At 40.7% G+C, this 19,336-nt stretch overlaps 1 protein-coding gene across 6 annotated transcripts in view; it reads right to left on the bottom strand.

The window, feature by feature from the left end:
• akt3a (AKT serine/threonine kinase 3a) overlaps positions 1-19,336 on the bottom strand; it is a 340,324-nt gene that overhangs the window by 6,603 nt on the left and 314,385 nt on the right. For all 6 annotated transcript variants that reach the window (XM_078557386.1, XM_078557383.1, XM_078557381.1 and 3 more), the window contains one exon: positions 6,443-6,545. In XM_078557386.1, the coding sequence (XP_078413512.1) occupies positions 6,443-6,545 (103 nt within the window). The remainder of the gene's footprint in view (positions 1-6,442; positions 6,546-19,336) is intronic.

Below are 19,336 nucleotides of genomic sequence, written 5' to 3' on the forward strand. Positions count from 1 at the left end.
CTTGGCTATGAGATCATTAATTAGTCCTATCTCATTGCACAATACCAGGTTTAGTATAGCCTGCTCTCCAGTTGGTGCCAGAACGTGCTGTTCTAAGAAACTATCCCAAAAACATTATGAATTCCTAGGCTACCTTTGCCCATCTGATTTTCCCAGTCTATATGAGATTAAAATCCCCCATGATTATCGCAGTACCAAGCTCCTATTATTTCTTCCTTTATACTCCATCCTACCATATGGTTACATTAGCGGACCTGTAAATCTCTCCCAGCAGTGACTTCTTGCCTTTATCATTTCTCATCTCTACCCAAACTGTTTCTACCTCATGGTTTCCTGAACTTAGGTCATCCCTCTCGACGGTGCTAATACTATCATTAATTAATAGATCAACCCCTCCACCTTTTCCTAGATTCCTGCCCTTCCTAAATGTCATGTACCCTTCAATTTTCTGGACCCAATCTATGCAGTCATGTTTCTGTAAGGGCTATCAGATTGTACTTATTTCTATTTGTGCTCTTAGTTCATCTGTTTTGTTTTGAATATTACGTGCATTCAGATACAGAGCCTTTAGTTTTATCCTTTTATTATTTTTGTAACCTCCAGCCTTATATGCTGATTTACTCATAGATTTGTACTCCCTGTACTCTGTCCCTTTCCATCATGGTCTGTTTATCATTTCCCCATTAATACCTTTTTTCCTTGCCTTTTCTCTGCTCTTTGATTTCCATATCTTTCCAAATTTGATCCCCTGCCCCCACTACTTAGTTTAAAACCCTCTCTACCTTCCTAGTTATGCGACTTGCTAGAACACCGGTCCCAGCACAGTTCAGGTGTAGACCATCCCAACAGTACAGCCCCCACTTTCCCCAGTACTGGTGCCAGTGCCCCACAAACTGGAATCCACTTCTCCCATGCCAGTCTTTGAGCCTGCAATGAGGTCAGGAGCTGAATGGCCCTGGCAGAACCCAATTGTGCCTCTTACAGCAGGTTACTGCTGAGTCAGTGCCACTTGATAACACTGTTTTTTTAATTTGTTCACAGCATGTGGGCTTCGCTGGCTGGGCCAGCATTTATTGCCCATCTCTAGTTGCCCTTGAGAAGGTGGTGGTGAGCTGTCTTCTTGAACCGCTGCAGTCCATGTGGTCTAGGTACCCCTTACATCGCTTTGCACACGATGGGGCAGTAAATGGCCGGGTTGGATTTGTCCTGCTTTTTAGGGACAGGACATACCTGGGCAGCCACATTGCTGGGTAGATGCCAGTGTTGCAGCTGTATTAGAACAGCTTGGCTAGGGACACAGCTAGTCCTGGAGCACAAGTCTTTAGTACTAATGTTGAAATGTTGTCAGGACCCATAGCCTTTGCAGTATTTGGTGCCTTCAGTCATTGGTATCAAGGTGTGAAACGAATTGGCTAGACTGGGATCTGTGATGTTGGGGTCCTAAGAGGAGGCCGAAATGGATTATCTACATTACTTCTGGTCGAAGATGATTGAAAATGCTTCAGCCTTGTCTTTTGCACTGATGTGCTGCGCTCCATCATCATTGAGAATGGGGATATTTGTGGACCTTTCTCCTCCTGTTAGTTGTTTAATTGTTCACCACCATTCAAGACTGCATGTGGCAGGACTGTAGAGCTTAGATATGATCCATTGGCTGTGGGATCGCTTAGCCCCATCTACCACATGGTGTTTATGCTGTTTGGCATGCAAGTAGTCCTATGTTGTAGCTTCACCAGGTTGACACCTCATTTTTAGGTATACCTGGTGCTGCTGCTGGCATGCTCTCCTTCACCCTTCATTGAACCAGGGTTGATCCCTGGCTTGATGGTAATGGCAGAGTAGGGGACATGCCAGGCCATGTGATAAATTGCAGTTGAACACAATTCTGCTGTTGCTGATGGCCCATCGTGCCTCATGGATGCCCAATTTGAGTTGCTACATTTTTTCAAAATCTGTCAGATTTAGCACAGTGGTATTGCCACACAACACGATTGAACGCATACTCAGTGTAAAGACAGGATTTCATCTCCACAGGGATTGTGCAGTGGTCACTCCTACCAATCTCAACCAGGCATTAAGGAGTGCATAACAGCATTCAAAGGCAACTGGCCCTCTGATTTCTGCTCTGTACCAGTTAGGAAGAAGCCATTTTGTCACTTAAATTGATAGCAAAAACTTGCTAGATAAAACAGGGATTGTAAACACATCCTAGCACGCTGTAGCATGTTGCAAAATTTGGCTAAAAGATGTCACTTTTTTTCTTCCTCCACCCCCAGTAAAGGATCCAGCCTCCATTCTAAACTTAACTGTTGAGTATGAACTGAAGCCTATTAAGTTCACTGCAACTCCTACATACTGTTTCACCATGCCACACTCCAAGGAACCAGTTTTTTTTTGTATTTTTAATGTGATAACAGGAATGAATAGGTTTTTCTCATTCCTCTATTCTTACGATATGCTGAGTATCTACGCCTCAGCCATGTATGCGTGGGAGGAAATAGCTCAGGAAAACAGACAGCAGGATTAAGTCAGGTATTGGTATTGACTTGATTGTCTTCCATCAACTAAGCCTTTGTGCTTAGAACTTTGTAACAGCTCCATGCCAGAACAACCTCTATTCAAATATACAACATCTCTGCCTGTGTTGCTAATATCTTTTTTTATTCTTTCAAGAGCAAGGCCAGCATTTGTTGCCCATTCCTAATTGCCCTCGAGAATCACTACAGCCCATTCCATTGCAGTTTGGCTTGCTAGGCCATTTCAGAGCGCAGTTAAGAGTCGACCACATTGCTGTGGATCTGGAGTCACATGCAGGCCAGGCCAGGTAAGGAGGACAGATTTCCTTCCCTAAAGGACATTAATGAATCAGATGGGTTTTTACGACAATCGATGATAGTTTCATGGTTCACCATTACTGAGACTAGCTTTCAATCCAAATTTGGATTCAGCAGAGTAATCAGAAAAGAATGATCTATATTTGATCTCACAATGAATATGTTGAGAGGCTTTTTACAACACTTAGGGGAAACTTACTAAAAATATTTTCTTGATATATATTAATGACCTAGCCTTTGGTGTACAGGGCACAGTTTCAAAATGTGCGGATGAGAGAAGTATCATGAACTGTGAGGAGAATAGTGAGAGACTTCAAGAGGACATCGACAGGCAGATGGAATTGGCGGGCTTGTAGCAGATGAAAGTTAATGCAGAGAAGTGTGAAATGGTACATTTTTATAGGAAGAACAAGGAGAGGCATTATAAAACAAAAGACACAATTATGAAGGGGGTGCAGGCACAGAGGAACCTGGTGATATACATACCCAAATCACTGAAGGGCTGAAAGGTCACAACCCAAAATTTTAACTCTTGTTTCTCTACCAGAGATGCTACCAGACCTGCTGAATATTTCCAGCATTTTCTGTTTTTTTTTTGGATTTCTAGCATCTGCAGTATTTTGTTTTTGGAAGTTACAATGTACGTTTACAAACCTTCGGTTTAGCCTCAACTGGGGAATGGTGTCCAATTCTGGACACCACACTTTAAGGAGGATGTGAAGGCTGAGATGATGAGAGGATGCAGAAAAGACTTACGAGAATGGTTCCAGGGACTTCAGCTACATGGATAGATTGGAGCAGATGGGGTTGTTTCCCCTTAGAGAAGAGAAAATTGAGAGATTTGATACAAGGGTTTAAAATCATGACAGGTCTAGACAGAGTAGATAGGGAGAAACTGTTCTCATTGACACTAGGGTGGAGAATCAGAGGACAATGATTTAAGGTGATTGGCAAAAGAACCAATAGTAACATGAAGAATGCTATTACGCAGCAAGTGGTTAGGGTCTGGAATACACTACCCGAGATGTGGTGGAGGCAATCAGGGCTTTCAAAAAAGGAAATTTGATAATTAACTGAACAGAAAAAATCTGCAGGACCAGAGGGAAAAGGCAGAGAAGTGGGAACAGCCGAGTTGTTCTCGCAGAGAGCTGGCATGGATGTGACAAGCAATATTGCCTCCTTCTATACTGTAACCATTCTATGGTTCCATCTTCACTAAATATTGTAAGGATTTTGAGCCCCAGCTTCATGCAGTCTTCATGGATTAGGAAACTGAGGGTATTCGTGGCCAGGTTTTGAATTTCTCCCAGGATAAGAGATCATGTAGTCAGGAAGATGGTGGAAATTCACTCATATAATGATGAGTTTTACTGATCACCCTATCTCACCCATAATATTTATTATCTTTCTAGCAAAGGTTCAAATTCATACTTTTCGGCTGTTTAAAAACCAGCCACTTTCAATTCTCCTTCACGGGTAGGCTGGCAAAGGAGCTTGGGTCTCCTTGGGGATTGAGTCAGTTCAAGAAGGGCACACCTCGGAACAGAGACAACTCTCAGACAGATTCAGTAATTTGAGGCCTGAGGGAGGCATGTGATATTTCAGAAACCTGGTGCACTTAAGAGAACTGATGCCCCTACAGCATTAATTCTTTTCAGCTCTACCAAACTGTGCAAGCCAAAAGAAAGAACCGGCTTGCATTTATAGATTGCCTTTCACCATCTCAGAAGTTCCGAAGTGCTTTAAGCCAATGAAGTGCTTTTGAAGTGTATTCATCGATGTGATGCAGGAAACACAGCAACCATAGCACAGCAAAGGGCCACAACCAGGAAAGAGGTAGCAATCAGATAATCTATTGGCTACTGCTTCAGCTCAATGGTGTAACCGAGTTCAGACATTTGTATGCAATTCCTGGTACCTTGTGCCGTGCCACTTACCTCATAAAACACTTAGTACCATTCATTCAAAATTATCCAGGCTTAGTAGAATGATGTCAAAAGAAAAGTTAATCTGAGCTGAGCAGTTTAAAGTACATATAAATAGTGAATTACAATACAGTATGGTATACTTGAATATAGTAGTTATATCATAAAAGTTAGATATAGCAAGAATGTCAAAAGTTAACTCATTGTGGGATATTCTGCATATTTAAAGTCATATTTAGATATTTGAATTCTTTTATACAATTTCATGCTTGATACAATTAAAGATTGAGCAGTGATCTGATTAATTTGAGTTCCATAGGACGACTTTACACAACTTCAAAATCAATTGTAAAATGTAGATAAGAGTTAATCTAGTCACAGTTTAAGAATGCTCAGCTCATAAAATGTGATTATTACTGTATATAAAATTAACATTTTAAAAACATAAAATCAAGTACTTTTGCCTCAAGAACATTAATACACTGGTACATTTCAGTTAATTTACTTTGATACAAAGCTTATGTAATAAAAGTGAATTAATTTCCCCAAACAAAAGTTAATTTTAACTACAAATATGGCAACTATAGTAGATTTGGAGTAAATTAAACCTACATTTTCAAATATTGTTTTCATTTATTCCAAATCTTCAATATGTTACTTTCTCGAGTACAGATTCTGGCAAATTCATAGGCCAGAATTTTACAGTCCTTCGTTGGTGGGTTTTTCAGCATTGGGGCCCATAAAATTCCATGGGTGGCCTTCCCGCTGCCTGCCCTGATCTGCCTGCAATTTTATGTGGGGTGGGCAGCCTGCCTGCCTTCACCCCATTTGAGACAATTGGCCTCTAAAATGCTGCTTCCACCTGGCCTCAACTTTGAGACTGCCAGGAGGGATTCTGGGGGTGGGGATAGGTCCAGCAGGTCAAGCTTCACAGGCCTCCCTCAAGGGCCCCCTTTCCAAATTCTGCACCCCTCCCCAAGGTCTGCCCCCGCAGGTGCTTCCCTCCCTCCCAGGCCTCTCCATAAAGACCCCCACCACCCCATCCTGCCATGGGACTCCTCATGCTTACTTGGACCTGGACTATAGGACTTAGAATATGGGGATGTTTGTAGTACCAGACCTGGCCATTGCTGCGATTAGTGCTGCCAGGATTACAGAGCTGCCATGGCAGGTCTCTCAGGTGGGACTTCCACCCGAATGGTGGGCAGAAGCCCTGCCTTCAGCCAATTAATGTTCCTTTAAGTTTTAAATGGTTGTGGGACTGCTGTGATCAGTGGGGATGCATTACCCACTGACCTTTGGATGGCGGGGCAGGAAGCCATGCCATCTAAATATTCTTGCCTATAGGAGTAAAAAAGTTTTGTTGTAAGTCCAGTTTCCATGCTCCTGCTCTTCCCGCAACCTGCTTTAGCAATACAAATTTATTTTCATTTGCTATGTTTGTCTCACCACAGTAGAATGAAGCCAAAGGTGGTAAACTGAATGTAGCATAAACATTAACTTAATAACGGAGCTGGAAATGAAGTACTAAAAGCTTCAATTTTCAGTAAGCTAAAGGTTAAGATCTTTACAGAAAGGACATGTTAGGCAGAACCACATTTACAACCTCATGCTGTGAGCTGAAAAATACTGTTACACATGATGAAGAAAGAACTATTGACTTATTTTTGCATTGTTACTTACATTTTTCAGGAGGAGTTATTGTAATGGTCTGAGCTGTGAACTCTTCATCAAAATATCTTGTATCTGTCTCAGATGAAACCTGAGGCTTGAAAGGAGGCAAAAGCTGTAAGAGAGGAGGGAGTAAATAAAAGGAATACAGATGGTTACTGATAGGACCAAGCACTTCTCAACTATTCAAATAATCACAATTACTCCATTCATGGTTATTTATATATCAAGATATTTAAAATATAATTATGAACTGTTAAGATCTCAGTTAGAGACCAGTAACTTTTTTTTTAAATTCCAAAATCTCAGTTATTGACTGAAAGAATGAAGCCACAAGGTTCAGCAGTTTAAAACAAGAATTTTTACTGCACAACAGTCAAACAAGGCAAGCAAGAAATATTATCTTAGGTAACTACCTATACTTTAAAACCCAGAAGCAACATAAGTTAAACATGAATTAACAGGCACATTGCAGTCAATTAGAAACTATAAACTACACATTAAATGGCAGATACAACTAAGACAGATCTTATGAATTGGCTCTGCAGTTTACTCAGCTTATAGGTCATCAAACCCATCACAAAGTCCTTCAAAACTCAGTCTTCCTTACAAAGGATTTCAGTTTCTCTTCTTCTCGGAGCTAGCCTGATTGCTGGCTGAGAGTAGCACATAACCAATCTGAGTTCCAAGGTCATGGTCTTCACCAAAAATGGCACACGTCTGCAGAACCTCCTCAACTTGGGCTGGATGGCACAGATCCAATGTTATCTTCAGGTAACAGAAACGCATGCAGCAACAACATATTTGCTTATTCTCAGCTTCTTGATCTAGCCTCTGGCTTCTTCACCTTGCCTGTACTGCACCATTGAACCCCAACTTCCACTGAGCTCCGATGGCTCGGTCTCCGTTCATATAGTTTCAATGAGAAGTTTTGGTTTCCAATTCTCAGTTTCAATCTCGAGTTTCCTTAGCAACTGGGAGGGTCAGATTCCCTTTTCAATTAGGGTCTGTCTCAAAAGATACAACCTTAGTCCTAGGCCCAACCATCTTCAGCTGCTTCATCAATAAGGTCAGAAGTGGGAATATTCGCTGTTGATTGCACAATTTGCAGCACCATTCACGACTCCTCAGATACTGAAGCAGTCCATCTCCAAATGCAACAAGACTTGGACAATATTCAGGCTTGGGCTGACAAGTGGCAAGTAACATTCGTGCCACACAAGTGCCAGGCAATGACCATCTCCAACAAGAGAGAATCTAACCATCGCCTCTTGACATTCAATGGCATTACAATTGCTGAATCCCCCACTATCAATATCCTGGGGGTTACCATTGACCAGAAACTGATCTGGACTAGCCATATAAATACTGTGGCTACAAGAACATGTCAGAGGCTAGGAATCCTGCAGTGAATAACTCATCTCCTAGCTCCCCAAAGCCTGTCCACCATCTACAAGGCACAAGTCAGGAGTGTGATGGAATACTCCCCACTTGTCTGGATGAGTGCAGCTCCAACAACACTCTAGAGGCTTGACACCGTCAAGCAGCCTGCTTGATTGGCACCCCATGCACAAACATTCACTCCCTCCACCACCGATGCACAGTGCTAGTAGTGTAGACCATCTACAAGATGCACTGCAGGAAGTCACCAAGCCTCCTTTGGCAATTCCTTCCAAACCCACAACCACTACCATCTAGAAGGACAAGGGCAGCAGATACATGGGAATACCACCACCTGGAAATTCCCCTCCAAGCTACTCACCATCCTGACTTGGAAATATATCGCCGTTCTGTCACTGGGTCAAAATCTTGGAACTCCCTTCCTAACAACACTGTGGGTGTGCCTATAACACATGAACTCCAGCGGTTCAAGAAAGCAGCTCACCACCAACTTCTCAAGGGCAATTAGGGATGGGCAATAAATGCTGGCCAAGCCAGCGAGCCCACATCCCATGAGTGCATAAAAAAAAATTCCATCACAGAGCCACATCTGTTCAGCTATCACACGTGACCTCTGAATGCCTATGCACTGAGGAAGGCAAATTTCAAACCTCTGCGCAAACACCCCACAGTACTGCCTGCCTGGATTACTGAGCTAAAATGTCAAAGGCCTTTGTTAAAAGCACATGATTTTCAGATGAAGCAGACTTTGAGGTTGCAACAGAATTAAAATAGTACATTAAGCACAAAACAGTAGGCTTCTGTAACTAATCTAGCAATCATGATTAGACAAAGGAAGGTTCTACCACATAAGATTCCTCCTTCTAATAGGTTCCGAGACTGCAACCCTCAATTGATATGCATAGAAATTCGACAGAGCTCAAAGCTGTGACTTTGAGACCTTCAATAATCTATTTGAAGCCTGATAACTGCAGCTGAAAATTTTCCCAAGTACATTTTTGAAACAGTTAGCTGTACAAAACAGGTATAGTTAAGGGCAAACTTCCATCACCATCCTCGAAATAGATTAAACTGTTCTTCCCATTAGTTGGGTTTTTTTTCTTTCTAATCCAGTAAACAAACACCAGAAGTTCAGAAAGTGTAATTAGTGTTGCCAATTAACATAACCAACAGAGACTGAGAAGGAAAATACATTTTGCCTCAGTAACCAATGGGGCTATACCTACACTATACTGGTCCTGTCCTGACTATTTTTAGGTGCCTATCAAGAAAATATTTAAGTGGAGTTCTAAAATTCTTCAGAAAACATTCCAGTCGTTGAAAAGCATCATGTAAAAAAAAACTTGTATGGCAGCCCCCAAATAGAAAACTCTTATCTGGCTAGATATTTGATATCAATTCCCATATGTAAATGCTCTATTTTATTAAGCAGAAAATCTATCAAAACTAAGGTTTTTTTTTAAAAAAGAGCGGCAATCTGTTGCAAACCGATTTTGGTATTAACATTAGGGGACTTCACACCAGCATCTGCACCTGACCCAAGGTTTTAGATCTTCCCAGTGGCTTTTCTCACAAGCAACAAGTCTGATTTAAAACAAGGTATTATAAAGCATTTCATTGTTCTTCTTGTTTTTGGTATATGTTTTACTTTGTAAGAATTCTGTTGCGCATCGAAATGCTCAATATTATACATTGAGAGAAGGTAACGTATCACACATATCTACTTAATTGAATCAAAAATCTTGCAGCAACATTTTAAACTCAATGCTATTTCTTCAACTTTACACACTTGTTCATAGTAACTAAAAATAACAACACAGAAGTAGAATTCAACTTCAATTCCAGGTTTTTATGTTCAAAATCTTAAGCATAAAATCCAGAATAACACGTTTTTTAATGGACTTTTCTACCACCACATCCACCTTTAAAGATAATTGTATCCACATCCTTAAGTCTCTTTCTCTTCCTCAACTATGGCAAAGTTCTTACCAATTTGTATATGCTTCAATGAATATACTCTACTATGTATTTCTCTGTATTTATTCTAATGACTCTGTGTCCTGCAATTTTGCTCAATTCACCATAAGAAAAAAAGTTGTAATTTATATATTTTTTATGACTTCTGGATGTCCTGAAGTGTTTTGTAGCCAATCACTTTGAAATACAGAAACTAACTACACATGGTAAGGTCACACAAACAGCAATAAGATAAAACTACAGGACAATCTGTTTTTAACTGCTTATATTTCACCTTTCTCCTAACTATACTCAGTTCTGCCGAAGGGTCATGAGGACTCGAAACGTTAACTGATTTCTTCTCCACCGATGCTGCCAGACCTGCTGAGTTTTTCCAGGTAATTCTGTTTTTGTTTTGGATTTCCAGCATCCGCAGTAGCTTTTAGCTTTTTGTTTTTAACTTTTGTTGGCTACGAAATTGGGAAAACTTTAATTCTCTTCTTTGGGACCTCCGTTTCGCTTGTACTGAACTATCAGGCTAGATTATCTATTCATGGACCAACATGTTCCACTGAGGGCTGACACATGCCCCCTAATTTGATTTTTTTTATATTCGTTCATGGGATGTGGGCATCACTTGCCAGGTCAGCATTTATTATACATCCCTAGTTGCCTCCTTGTTCAGAGGGCATTTAAGAGTCAACACATTGCTGTGGGTCTGGAGTCACACGTAGGCCAGACCAGGTAAGGACTGCAGATTTCCTTTCCTAAAGGGCATTAATGAACCAGATGGGTTTTTACAACAATCGACAATGGTTTCATGGTCATCATTAGACTTTTAATTCCAGATTTTTATTGGATCCCTCCATCTGCCATGGCGGGTTTTGAACCCGGGTCTCTGGATTACTGGTCCACTACGCCATCACCTCACCATTACTATATAAATGAATTTAATTACCACTCTTCCTGAGCTCATATCCAAATCATTGGTATAATGAAATGGAGGCACTCAACACAGATCAGTATCTTTGTCTACTCTTTGCTTTCTACTTCCAAGCAACCTTTGTACATATTGCCATGCACCTTTTCCATAACAAACCTCTTATGTAGAGCCGTTTGAAAATGTTGTAAAATACCCACAGCACAAGCTTTATCTGTACATAAACTGGGAATTCCTCAAAAATTTTAGTTAAATTAATCAATTCTAATCTACTCTTTATATCCTTGTTGCATGCCCCAATTATCAATGCCTTTCTGTAATCATTAATTTTATGCTACATCCTGGACTCCTGATGTCTGCCCAAAAACTAAGGGGGTCTTTTTAGAGCTTCAAACATGAGGAAGCCACTTTACTATCTAAAACTGTCAAGTTAGTTAGCAAGTAGATTGAGTCTCCAAAAATATTTTTTAATCCTGGCTAAAACCAGCATTCTATGGCAAACACCTGAAGTTGTAAACAGTAATTTTATGCATGCTAAGGAGCCTTTATAAACTTGACTCCATTTGATTTGTGACATTTAGATGATTAAAGCCACTCCATAACATACAAAGTGTGGGTTATCATAAATTACATAGCATCGGTAAAAATTACCACCATTAAAAATTATCCACAACTAAGATTGAACACAATCAGTACTGGGATATGGTAACACAGTGGTTAAGATACTGAACTAGGTTTAAATACTATGTTCAAAATACAATTTACTCTTAATGGTCTCTAATTTGGCCTCACCAGCCACTCAGTTGTACAAACATTTGTTACTCACAAGGTAACAAAGCATTTTGTAATAAAGTCTTGCCAGTTTCACACATTTTGGGGAAAAAATAAAGAAATTTACAACTGATCACAGAGGTTTCCAAAATCAGCTAACCCATTGATGATACTTGATGCATTTACATAGAAAACATTAAAGTCAAACATCATATCTCAATATGCAAAAAAAAAAATTTTGATTACAACCTGACTGCTTACATTCTTCATTAAAAAAAAGGATACCGCTGATGATCCTGATCAATTCATAAATATCGAATCTGTTTATCAGTTTTGACCTTGATGGTGACATCATGAATTAGTAACATCAAGGATATTTTAGCCAAGCCCAACCCGACATCCAAAAATAACAGAAAATGCTGTAAATGCTCTACAGGTCTAGCAACAACTGTGGAGGGAGAAGTAGAATAAACGTTTCAGATCAATGACCTTTCATCAGAACTGAGACAGGTTAGAATGTAATAGGTTTTAAGTAATGGCAGGGGAGTGGGAGTGGTGTAAAAGAACAAATGGAAAGGCTTCTGATGGGCTGAAAGGTAGAAGAGATTAAATAACAAATGTTTGATGTTGTAAGGCCAAAGGGAGAGGTAATGGGACAAGTAAAGAAACATAAAGCTGCTGTCTGAAAGCAAAAGAAAAAGAGAGAAACTAACATTAGGATCACTGAGGAATGATAAGGAACTGTAATGAAGACTGATTTCCCCAAGGTCTGTGAAAAGTTGTACCACCCTGTTAGTGTAACACCTAAGAACACCTAATATAAGATGACCAGAAGAAAAATTCAGTTTGCTGAAATCAACAGGGCCAGATGGATTGTTTCCGAGGCTGCTGAAGGAAGTCAGGGAGGAGATAGCAGATTCTCTGAGGATGATTTTCCAATCTTCACTAGATACAGGGGAGGTACCGGAGGACTGGAGAAATGCAAACGTAGTTCCATTGTTTAAAAAGGGATCAAAGAAAATGCCAAGCAATTATAGGCCAGTTAGTCTTACATCGGTGGTGAGAAAATTAGTAGAATCAATCCTAAGAGATAGGATTAACTGTCATGTGGAAAGGCATGAACTAGTCAGGGATGGTCAGCATGGATTTGTCTCATAAATTTGATTGAATTCTTTGAGGAAGTGACAAGAAGGGTTGAATGAAGGTAGTGCAGTGGATGTTGCACACATGGATTTTAGCAAGGCATTTGATAAGGTCCCACATGGCAGATTGGTCAAGAAAGTAAAAGCCCATGGGATTCAGGGTAATGTGGCAAACTGGATAAAAGGTTGGCTTTGTAACAGGAAGCAAAGGGTAATGGTTGAAGGATGCCCTTGCGAATGGAAAGTTGCCTCAAGTTGGCTTCCACAGAGCTAGGTGTTGGGACCCTTGCTGTTTGTGTTATATGTTAATGGTTTGGACGTGAACCTGGGGGCACGATTGGGAAATTTGCAGATGACACAAAGATTGGCCGAGTAGTGGATAGTGTAGAGGATAGCCATAATCTCCAAACCATATAGATGGGTTGATGGAGTGGGCGGTAAAGTGGCAGATGGATTTTAACATAGAGAAGTGTGAGGTCATACATTTAGGGAAGTCAAACAGTTACAGGGATTACACAATAAATGGGAATATACTAAGAGGGGTAGATGAAGTGAGAGATCTTGGCATACAAGTACACAGGTCCCTGAAGGCAGTTCAAGTAGACAAGGTTGTAAAGATGGCATATGGAATGTTCTCCTTCATTGACAGAGGGATAGAATATAAAAGTAAGGATATAATGTTGGAATTGTATAAAACACTGGTGAGGCCACAAGGAGCTACGAGGAGAGATTGGATAGGTTGGGGTATTTTTCCTTAGAACAAAGAAAGCTGAGATTGAGGTGTATAAAATTATGAGGGGAATAGATAAAATTGTTTCCCTTGGTGGAGAATTCTAGAATCAGGGGACATAGATTCAAAATAAGTGGCAGAAGGTATAGGGGGGACATGAGGAAGAACTTTTTTTTTTTACACAGAGTGTAGTGGGTGTCTGGAATTCGCTGCCCAAGTTGGTGGTAGAGGCAGAAACTCTAAACTCTTAAAAAGTACCTGGATCTGCACCTTAAGTGCTGTAAGCTGCAGGGCTATGGGCCGGGTGCAGGAAGGTGGGATTAGAAAGGGCACCTGTGTGTCCTCAGGCTGGCATGGACAAGATGGGCCGAATGGCCTCCTTCTGCGCTGTAACTTTTCTATGGTTCTATCTCTGCTCCCCTAGCCCTCTTGCCTCTTTAATGATGCCCCTTAAAAAACTCTATCTAGGTCATCTGCCCTAATATCTCCTGGTGTGGCTCAGTGTCAAATTTTATTTGATAATGCTCCTGTGAAGCTTGGGACATTTTACTATATTAAAGTTACCACATACATAATTACAAGTTGTAGTTGAAACTGCTCAATTTACCTATTGGCTTGAATCCCTACTCTCTTGGAGCAGCAGTCTGTGTGCACAAATGAAAAAGGATTCAGTAGGTACTTCAGTTTATTCAGAAACTCTGCCACTGCCTATATCCAAGCACATACACATGCCACACAGGAGCGAGAACTTTTCCTGCCATTGCTCCACTCAGCTCCCAGCATTCATTTGCAGAACATTACTAAAACACATAGGCAAAAATAAGGTACACCTGTCATTGGTTTAAAATAGACAAAACAATCTTCAGTAACCAGAGCCACACTGATTAATGCAGGATATTTCCATGAGGCTGCGGTTTCTTCCTGTCGGAAAGGACTTCCTTTTGAAATAATATTTCATCAGTCCCTGACATAAAACTGAGGTAAGGAAAGTAAGTGAAGTAGAAGAATCAATACTTAACCTGCCTCCTGGCAGGTCAGTCAACAAGTAGTATTTATTTGCTCTTTTATAGAGAGCACGAATGCACTGGGCTGATGGGCACAGTGAGAAAATAAAATTAAACTAAATTTTGCTTTGTATAAAATATAATTTGCTTTATTCCTTTTTAGGTTTCCTATTTAATTAATTGTCTTTTAACTAGGAAAGCCTACACTAAATTTCTTCACAGCTTTCCTCCTACACTGCTCTGCACTTATCCATCCATTACTCTTTTTGTAAGATCATGCCAACTTTTTATACTTGGAAGTTCCTTGTTCTGCCATGACAGCCTAATCTATTTGGTGAACAGCTAGAAAAGTAAATTTGTGTGTTCATGAAATTCAGTGTCAGAAAGATTTTTTATTCTTACCAGAATCTGAAACTAAACCAATAGCTACTCTTTCCTAACAAAAGATATAGGGAGAGATAGATGTTCTTAAAATATATATTGCCAGGCTTTGAATTCAAATTTCAATGTCATGGGGAGTTAAGTGAAAGAACACTGATATTCAATGTTGTAGTAACCTACTACTCTTCACTGATCGCCTCTGGTTGCATAAAACAATATATTAAATGCAAAACAATTCTCCAATCCATGCAGCTATTTTGGCCAAAATTTCCTCAATATGATTTACGCTGCTGTTGTATTGGCCTCTCTAGATGGAGGTTCACACAAGTTTCCTGGGTATGGTTGAATCATTGGTGTAAAACTGGTGCAATCAACTGAAATAGCAGGAAACTTTTGTGCAGCCTTTTAATCACATTCTCCAGCTTGCACATTTCAGCCAAACACCAGCAGACAAACAGTAAAGCAAGAACGCTGCTTAGCTCTTTCATTTCTCTCTCAAATTTCTTCACTCCACATCTTACCAATACTTTTATTATGCTTGGGTATCATAATGAATATTTATATATCATCTTATCATCTGTGCCCAGAGGGCAGTAGGACATAGCACTAAGAATGCATGCCCTTCTCTCATTCAGACCTCCAAGCCCTCTTCTAAACTTTGGGGGGGGGGGGGGGGGGGTGGTGGCGTGGAGTGTAAATACAGCTACAACTTATATTTGTATAGTGCCTTTAGCATAATGAAACGTTCCAAGACATTTCATTGAGGCACATAGGAGACATAGGTTGGATAACCAAACTTATGGACAAGGAGGTAGATTTTAAGGAGTGTTTCAAAGGAGGAAATTGAGTTAGAGAGGCAGAACAGTGTATGGAGGGAATTCCTAAGCTTGGGGCCTAGGAACTTAAGGCATGATCACCAATGGTGGAGCAATTATAATTGGGAATGCACTAGAGGCCAGAATTAGAAGAGAGCAGATATCTCAGAGGGTTGCAGGCTGTAGAAGATTAGAGAAAGGGATACCACCAACTCATAGCATTATGTTTATGCCACTTGGAGGGAGGTGGCAATGGCACTGACTTCCAATCCCTCATCCCAATACTACAGAAGAGTGCTACAAGAAGTTCCATATATATTGCAGGCAAGGCAACACAATGCACACCACTCCATTTTCTTTTTTGTCCAACTGGGTACCAGGACACTCTTCACCCTCTTAAAAGCACAAATACTTACAATGCTCTCTGGTTAAGTGCCCCAACGCTCTATTCTGCATTATAGTTAGACAGCTCCCCAAAACACAATACCAAATCCTTTCCTCCATAATATCTTAACCATCCCCACATTTACTATTTCATCTCTCCCATGCTGTTTGCCACATACTCAACTGCCAGCTTTACTCTCATTTACCCATCCCTTTACAGGGGAAATTGGTGCATAATGCCCTAGCAGGCAACCAGAGGGGCTTTCCCACCTCAATACCTTTAAGAACATTGGTTGCTTGTGGGTAACCACTCTGTTTTTGCTGTACAAAATGCCGATGTCAGGGCCCTCACTATCGGCCTGGCATGCTTATACAGAGCATAAGCAGCCACAACCTTCTACCCAATTCTCTATCCAAGAGGAGGATGCTCACACATTCATTCCTTCTACCATTCCTTCCTGCAAATTTAGCTGGTTAACAGGCAGTACAGCTGGAGGGATATGATGATGGGGACCAAGCCAGCCAGGATTTACAGCTGCATGTTTATGCTATTCTCAGGACAGCAGCTGCTGCCAGGTTGCAGGCCAACCATCTCAGAACATTCTCAAACCATAAAGGCAGAAGCAGCAGCTCTATACCAGGTGTCATGGGGCTAAGATTCATTCAGTGTGGTGACGTGTTTGTGCAGTATTAGGATTCATTCATTCCCTGCAATTATGGCTCTGAAGTGAGACCTAAAAGAAAGGAAATAGGTGCCCATCAGGAGTGTCATACTTGCACCCGAGTGCCTTAATATAGGTTGGAGCAAGGCGTGCAAAAAGAAATTTCCAGTTGCTCGGACTTTTGAGAAGCAGTCAGAAGGAGGTGCAGGTGTCCTTCGCCCATTCACAAAAAACGTGAGAAAAAGTTTCCTACCTTCAATGATTGCCTGTCAGGAACCCCTCATTTCCACTTTTAAAGTCGATTCTGACAGCTGCTGCATCTAATGAAACAGGTGTAACTTACCCGAATATATAATAGGCGCAGGATAAGTCCAGGAAACGTCCTAATGGCTGCCCGGTAAAGCCAAGGGTACATATTGCAATGACAGTCAGCATATATGGGTGAGAGAGAAGCTCACAGTATCTTTACAGCGCAGGAGGTCATTTGGCCCAACGAGTCTGCGCTGGCTCTCAAAGAGCATTCCACCTAGTCCCACTCCCCTGCCTTATCCCAGTAACCTTGCACATTCTCTCTTTTCAGGTAGCAATCCAATTACCTTTTGAATACCTTGATCGAACTTGCCTCCACCACCCTTTCAGGAAGTTTGTTCTAGACTCCAACCACCCTCTGGGTGAAAAAAACTTTCCTCAAATCACATTTACTCTTTTTGCCAATTATTTTGAATCTCTGTCCTCTATTTCTTGATGTTCTCTTGAGTGGGAGCAATTTCTCACTATTTACCCTGTCCATATCCCTCAGGGTCTTGAAGGACCTATAAAGTCTCTTCTCAGCCTTCTTTTCTCCAAGGAAAACAGTACCAACCTCTCCAATCTATCCTCATAGCTACAGTTCTTAATCCCGGGAATAATTCCTGTCAATCTCCTCTGTACTCTCTCCAAACCTTCACACCCTTGTTGGGGGAAGAGGGGGTGTGGGGAGGATGATAGGGAATGGAGTTTAGACTAGGGACCGGGAGACAGGTCTATGAGTCAGGAGAATTATCTTCATGAGTGATATTAATAAGAAAGCAAGGTTCAATCAGAAATAATGGATATAAATATATTTATATTTACACCTGTACACAAACCTAGTGTCATGCTCAGTACAAGCATGAGGATGTTGAATATCACAGACTGAAAGATCATACTTCGTGAAAGTGGTCATCAAACTTGTTAAGGTGGCTACAACTTAACACGTGACTATGGGCATTTAAACTGCGGACAGTGTTCATTTCTGTGACCAATATTTAGTTAAACATGGACCTGAATCAGGGTATTTCACAGCCACCTGTGAAGTTTAACATCTCATTAAGGATGAGCCAGCATTTGAGGAATATGGGATCTCTAGAATGTTGTTTAATATGGCACTCAAAGAATAAAGGAAAATATGAGAGCTCAAGTTGGGGTCGAGATAAGAGTGAAGGACCATTGTCAACTGCTCTTGTATCATGGTGGTCTGGACACCAGAAGTGTTAACACCATGCAATCATATGACTGAAACTAACTTTTTAGGAATTGCAGTTTAAAATATCCTGAACAAGGCAAATCCAGAGGAACATCTGAAACCCCAAGAAACATATGAAACAGCTGAACCATCATAGCTGAAAGTGTTCTAATGCAGCCAAAGTTCAGTGCTTGTTCCAATTTCCAAGTCCAGCTGAGAACTAATCTCCTGGCTATTCACCTACAAGTGGCTTTGCAGCTTCATGAAAATCCTTTGTTCCTGAAAGACCTTCGCTCCAACTAAAGGACCAACTTAACTAAGAAGACCTACATCTTTTGAATTACATGAAAGCATGGGTGGTTATAGTTCCCTGTTGCCATCTCCATGGCAACACCTTGGCAAATCAGAGTCAACTTGCCAACCAATCAGCACCCCTTTTCTCCTGTGGTATAAATTTTTGCAATCATTTGAAATTTGGCATTCTTTCATCTGTTCAGGTGAGTGTATGATGAAAACCTTGGCAACATGTCTTCCTCTTCAGCAGTATTCAAATTCTGTACAACCAAGTGATAACTCAGAAATGGGGCTACATTACTGTAAGCCTTGATTCTTCAACCTGTGCCTTCGGCAAGCTCAGCTTCCCACTGGCCTCACAGGATCAAAATATTTTTCATCATTCATTAATTTTTTCCCACTTCTCTCCTCAAAGGCGCCAACTTATCCGGGGTATGTCTCAAGTGTGACAATTGCCTTCTGTTAACTCTCAAGTGACAATTTCACTTACGTGTTTGCAGGTTATTCAGTAATGGGGAATATCAGGGCTAATACAATCCTGTCTTCTCTCAGAGTCTCTCACACATTCTTTCTAGCAAAAGTCATTGGATAGCAAGCTTGCATAACTGAATTTTATTTTCTTCAGTCCAGGGGTTTGAGGTCAGTTGAAGTGCTCCTACTGCTGCCCTGGCTGAGATCAAACAATGCAGCCTAGACTAGAGCTTAAAGATACGACATTTCTGGTCTGCATGGCTCAGTTGTATATTGTGCAGATATATACTAACTGGGCCAATAATGGAGCTTCATAAGATTTTAATAGTTTACAGATAATAGAAAAACTCCAGAAGGAAATCTGACATGGTAGTTATGATTAATATTCCCATCAAATTAGAAAAATAGTGACAGATTGTAAGTGAAAAACAGAAATACAATATTTAATGTAAATGGGCTAATTAATAAACAC

This window comes from Cetorhinus maximus, chromosome 14 (genome assembly GCF_964194155.1).
Source record: "Cetorhinus maximus chromosome 14, sCetMax3.hap1.1, whole genome shotgun sequence".
Classification (NCBI taxonomy): domain Eukaryota; kingdom Metazoa; phylum Chordata; class Chondrichthyes; order Lamniformes; family Cetorhinidae; genus Cetorhinus; species Cetorhinus maximus.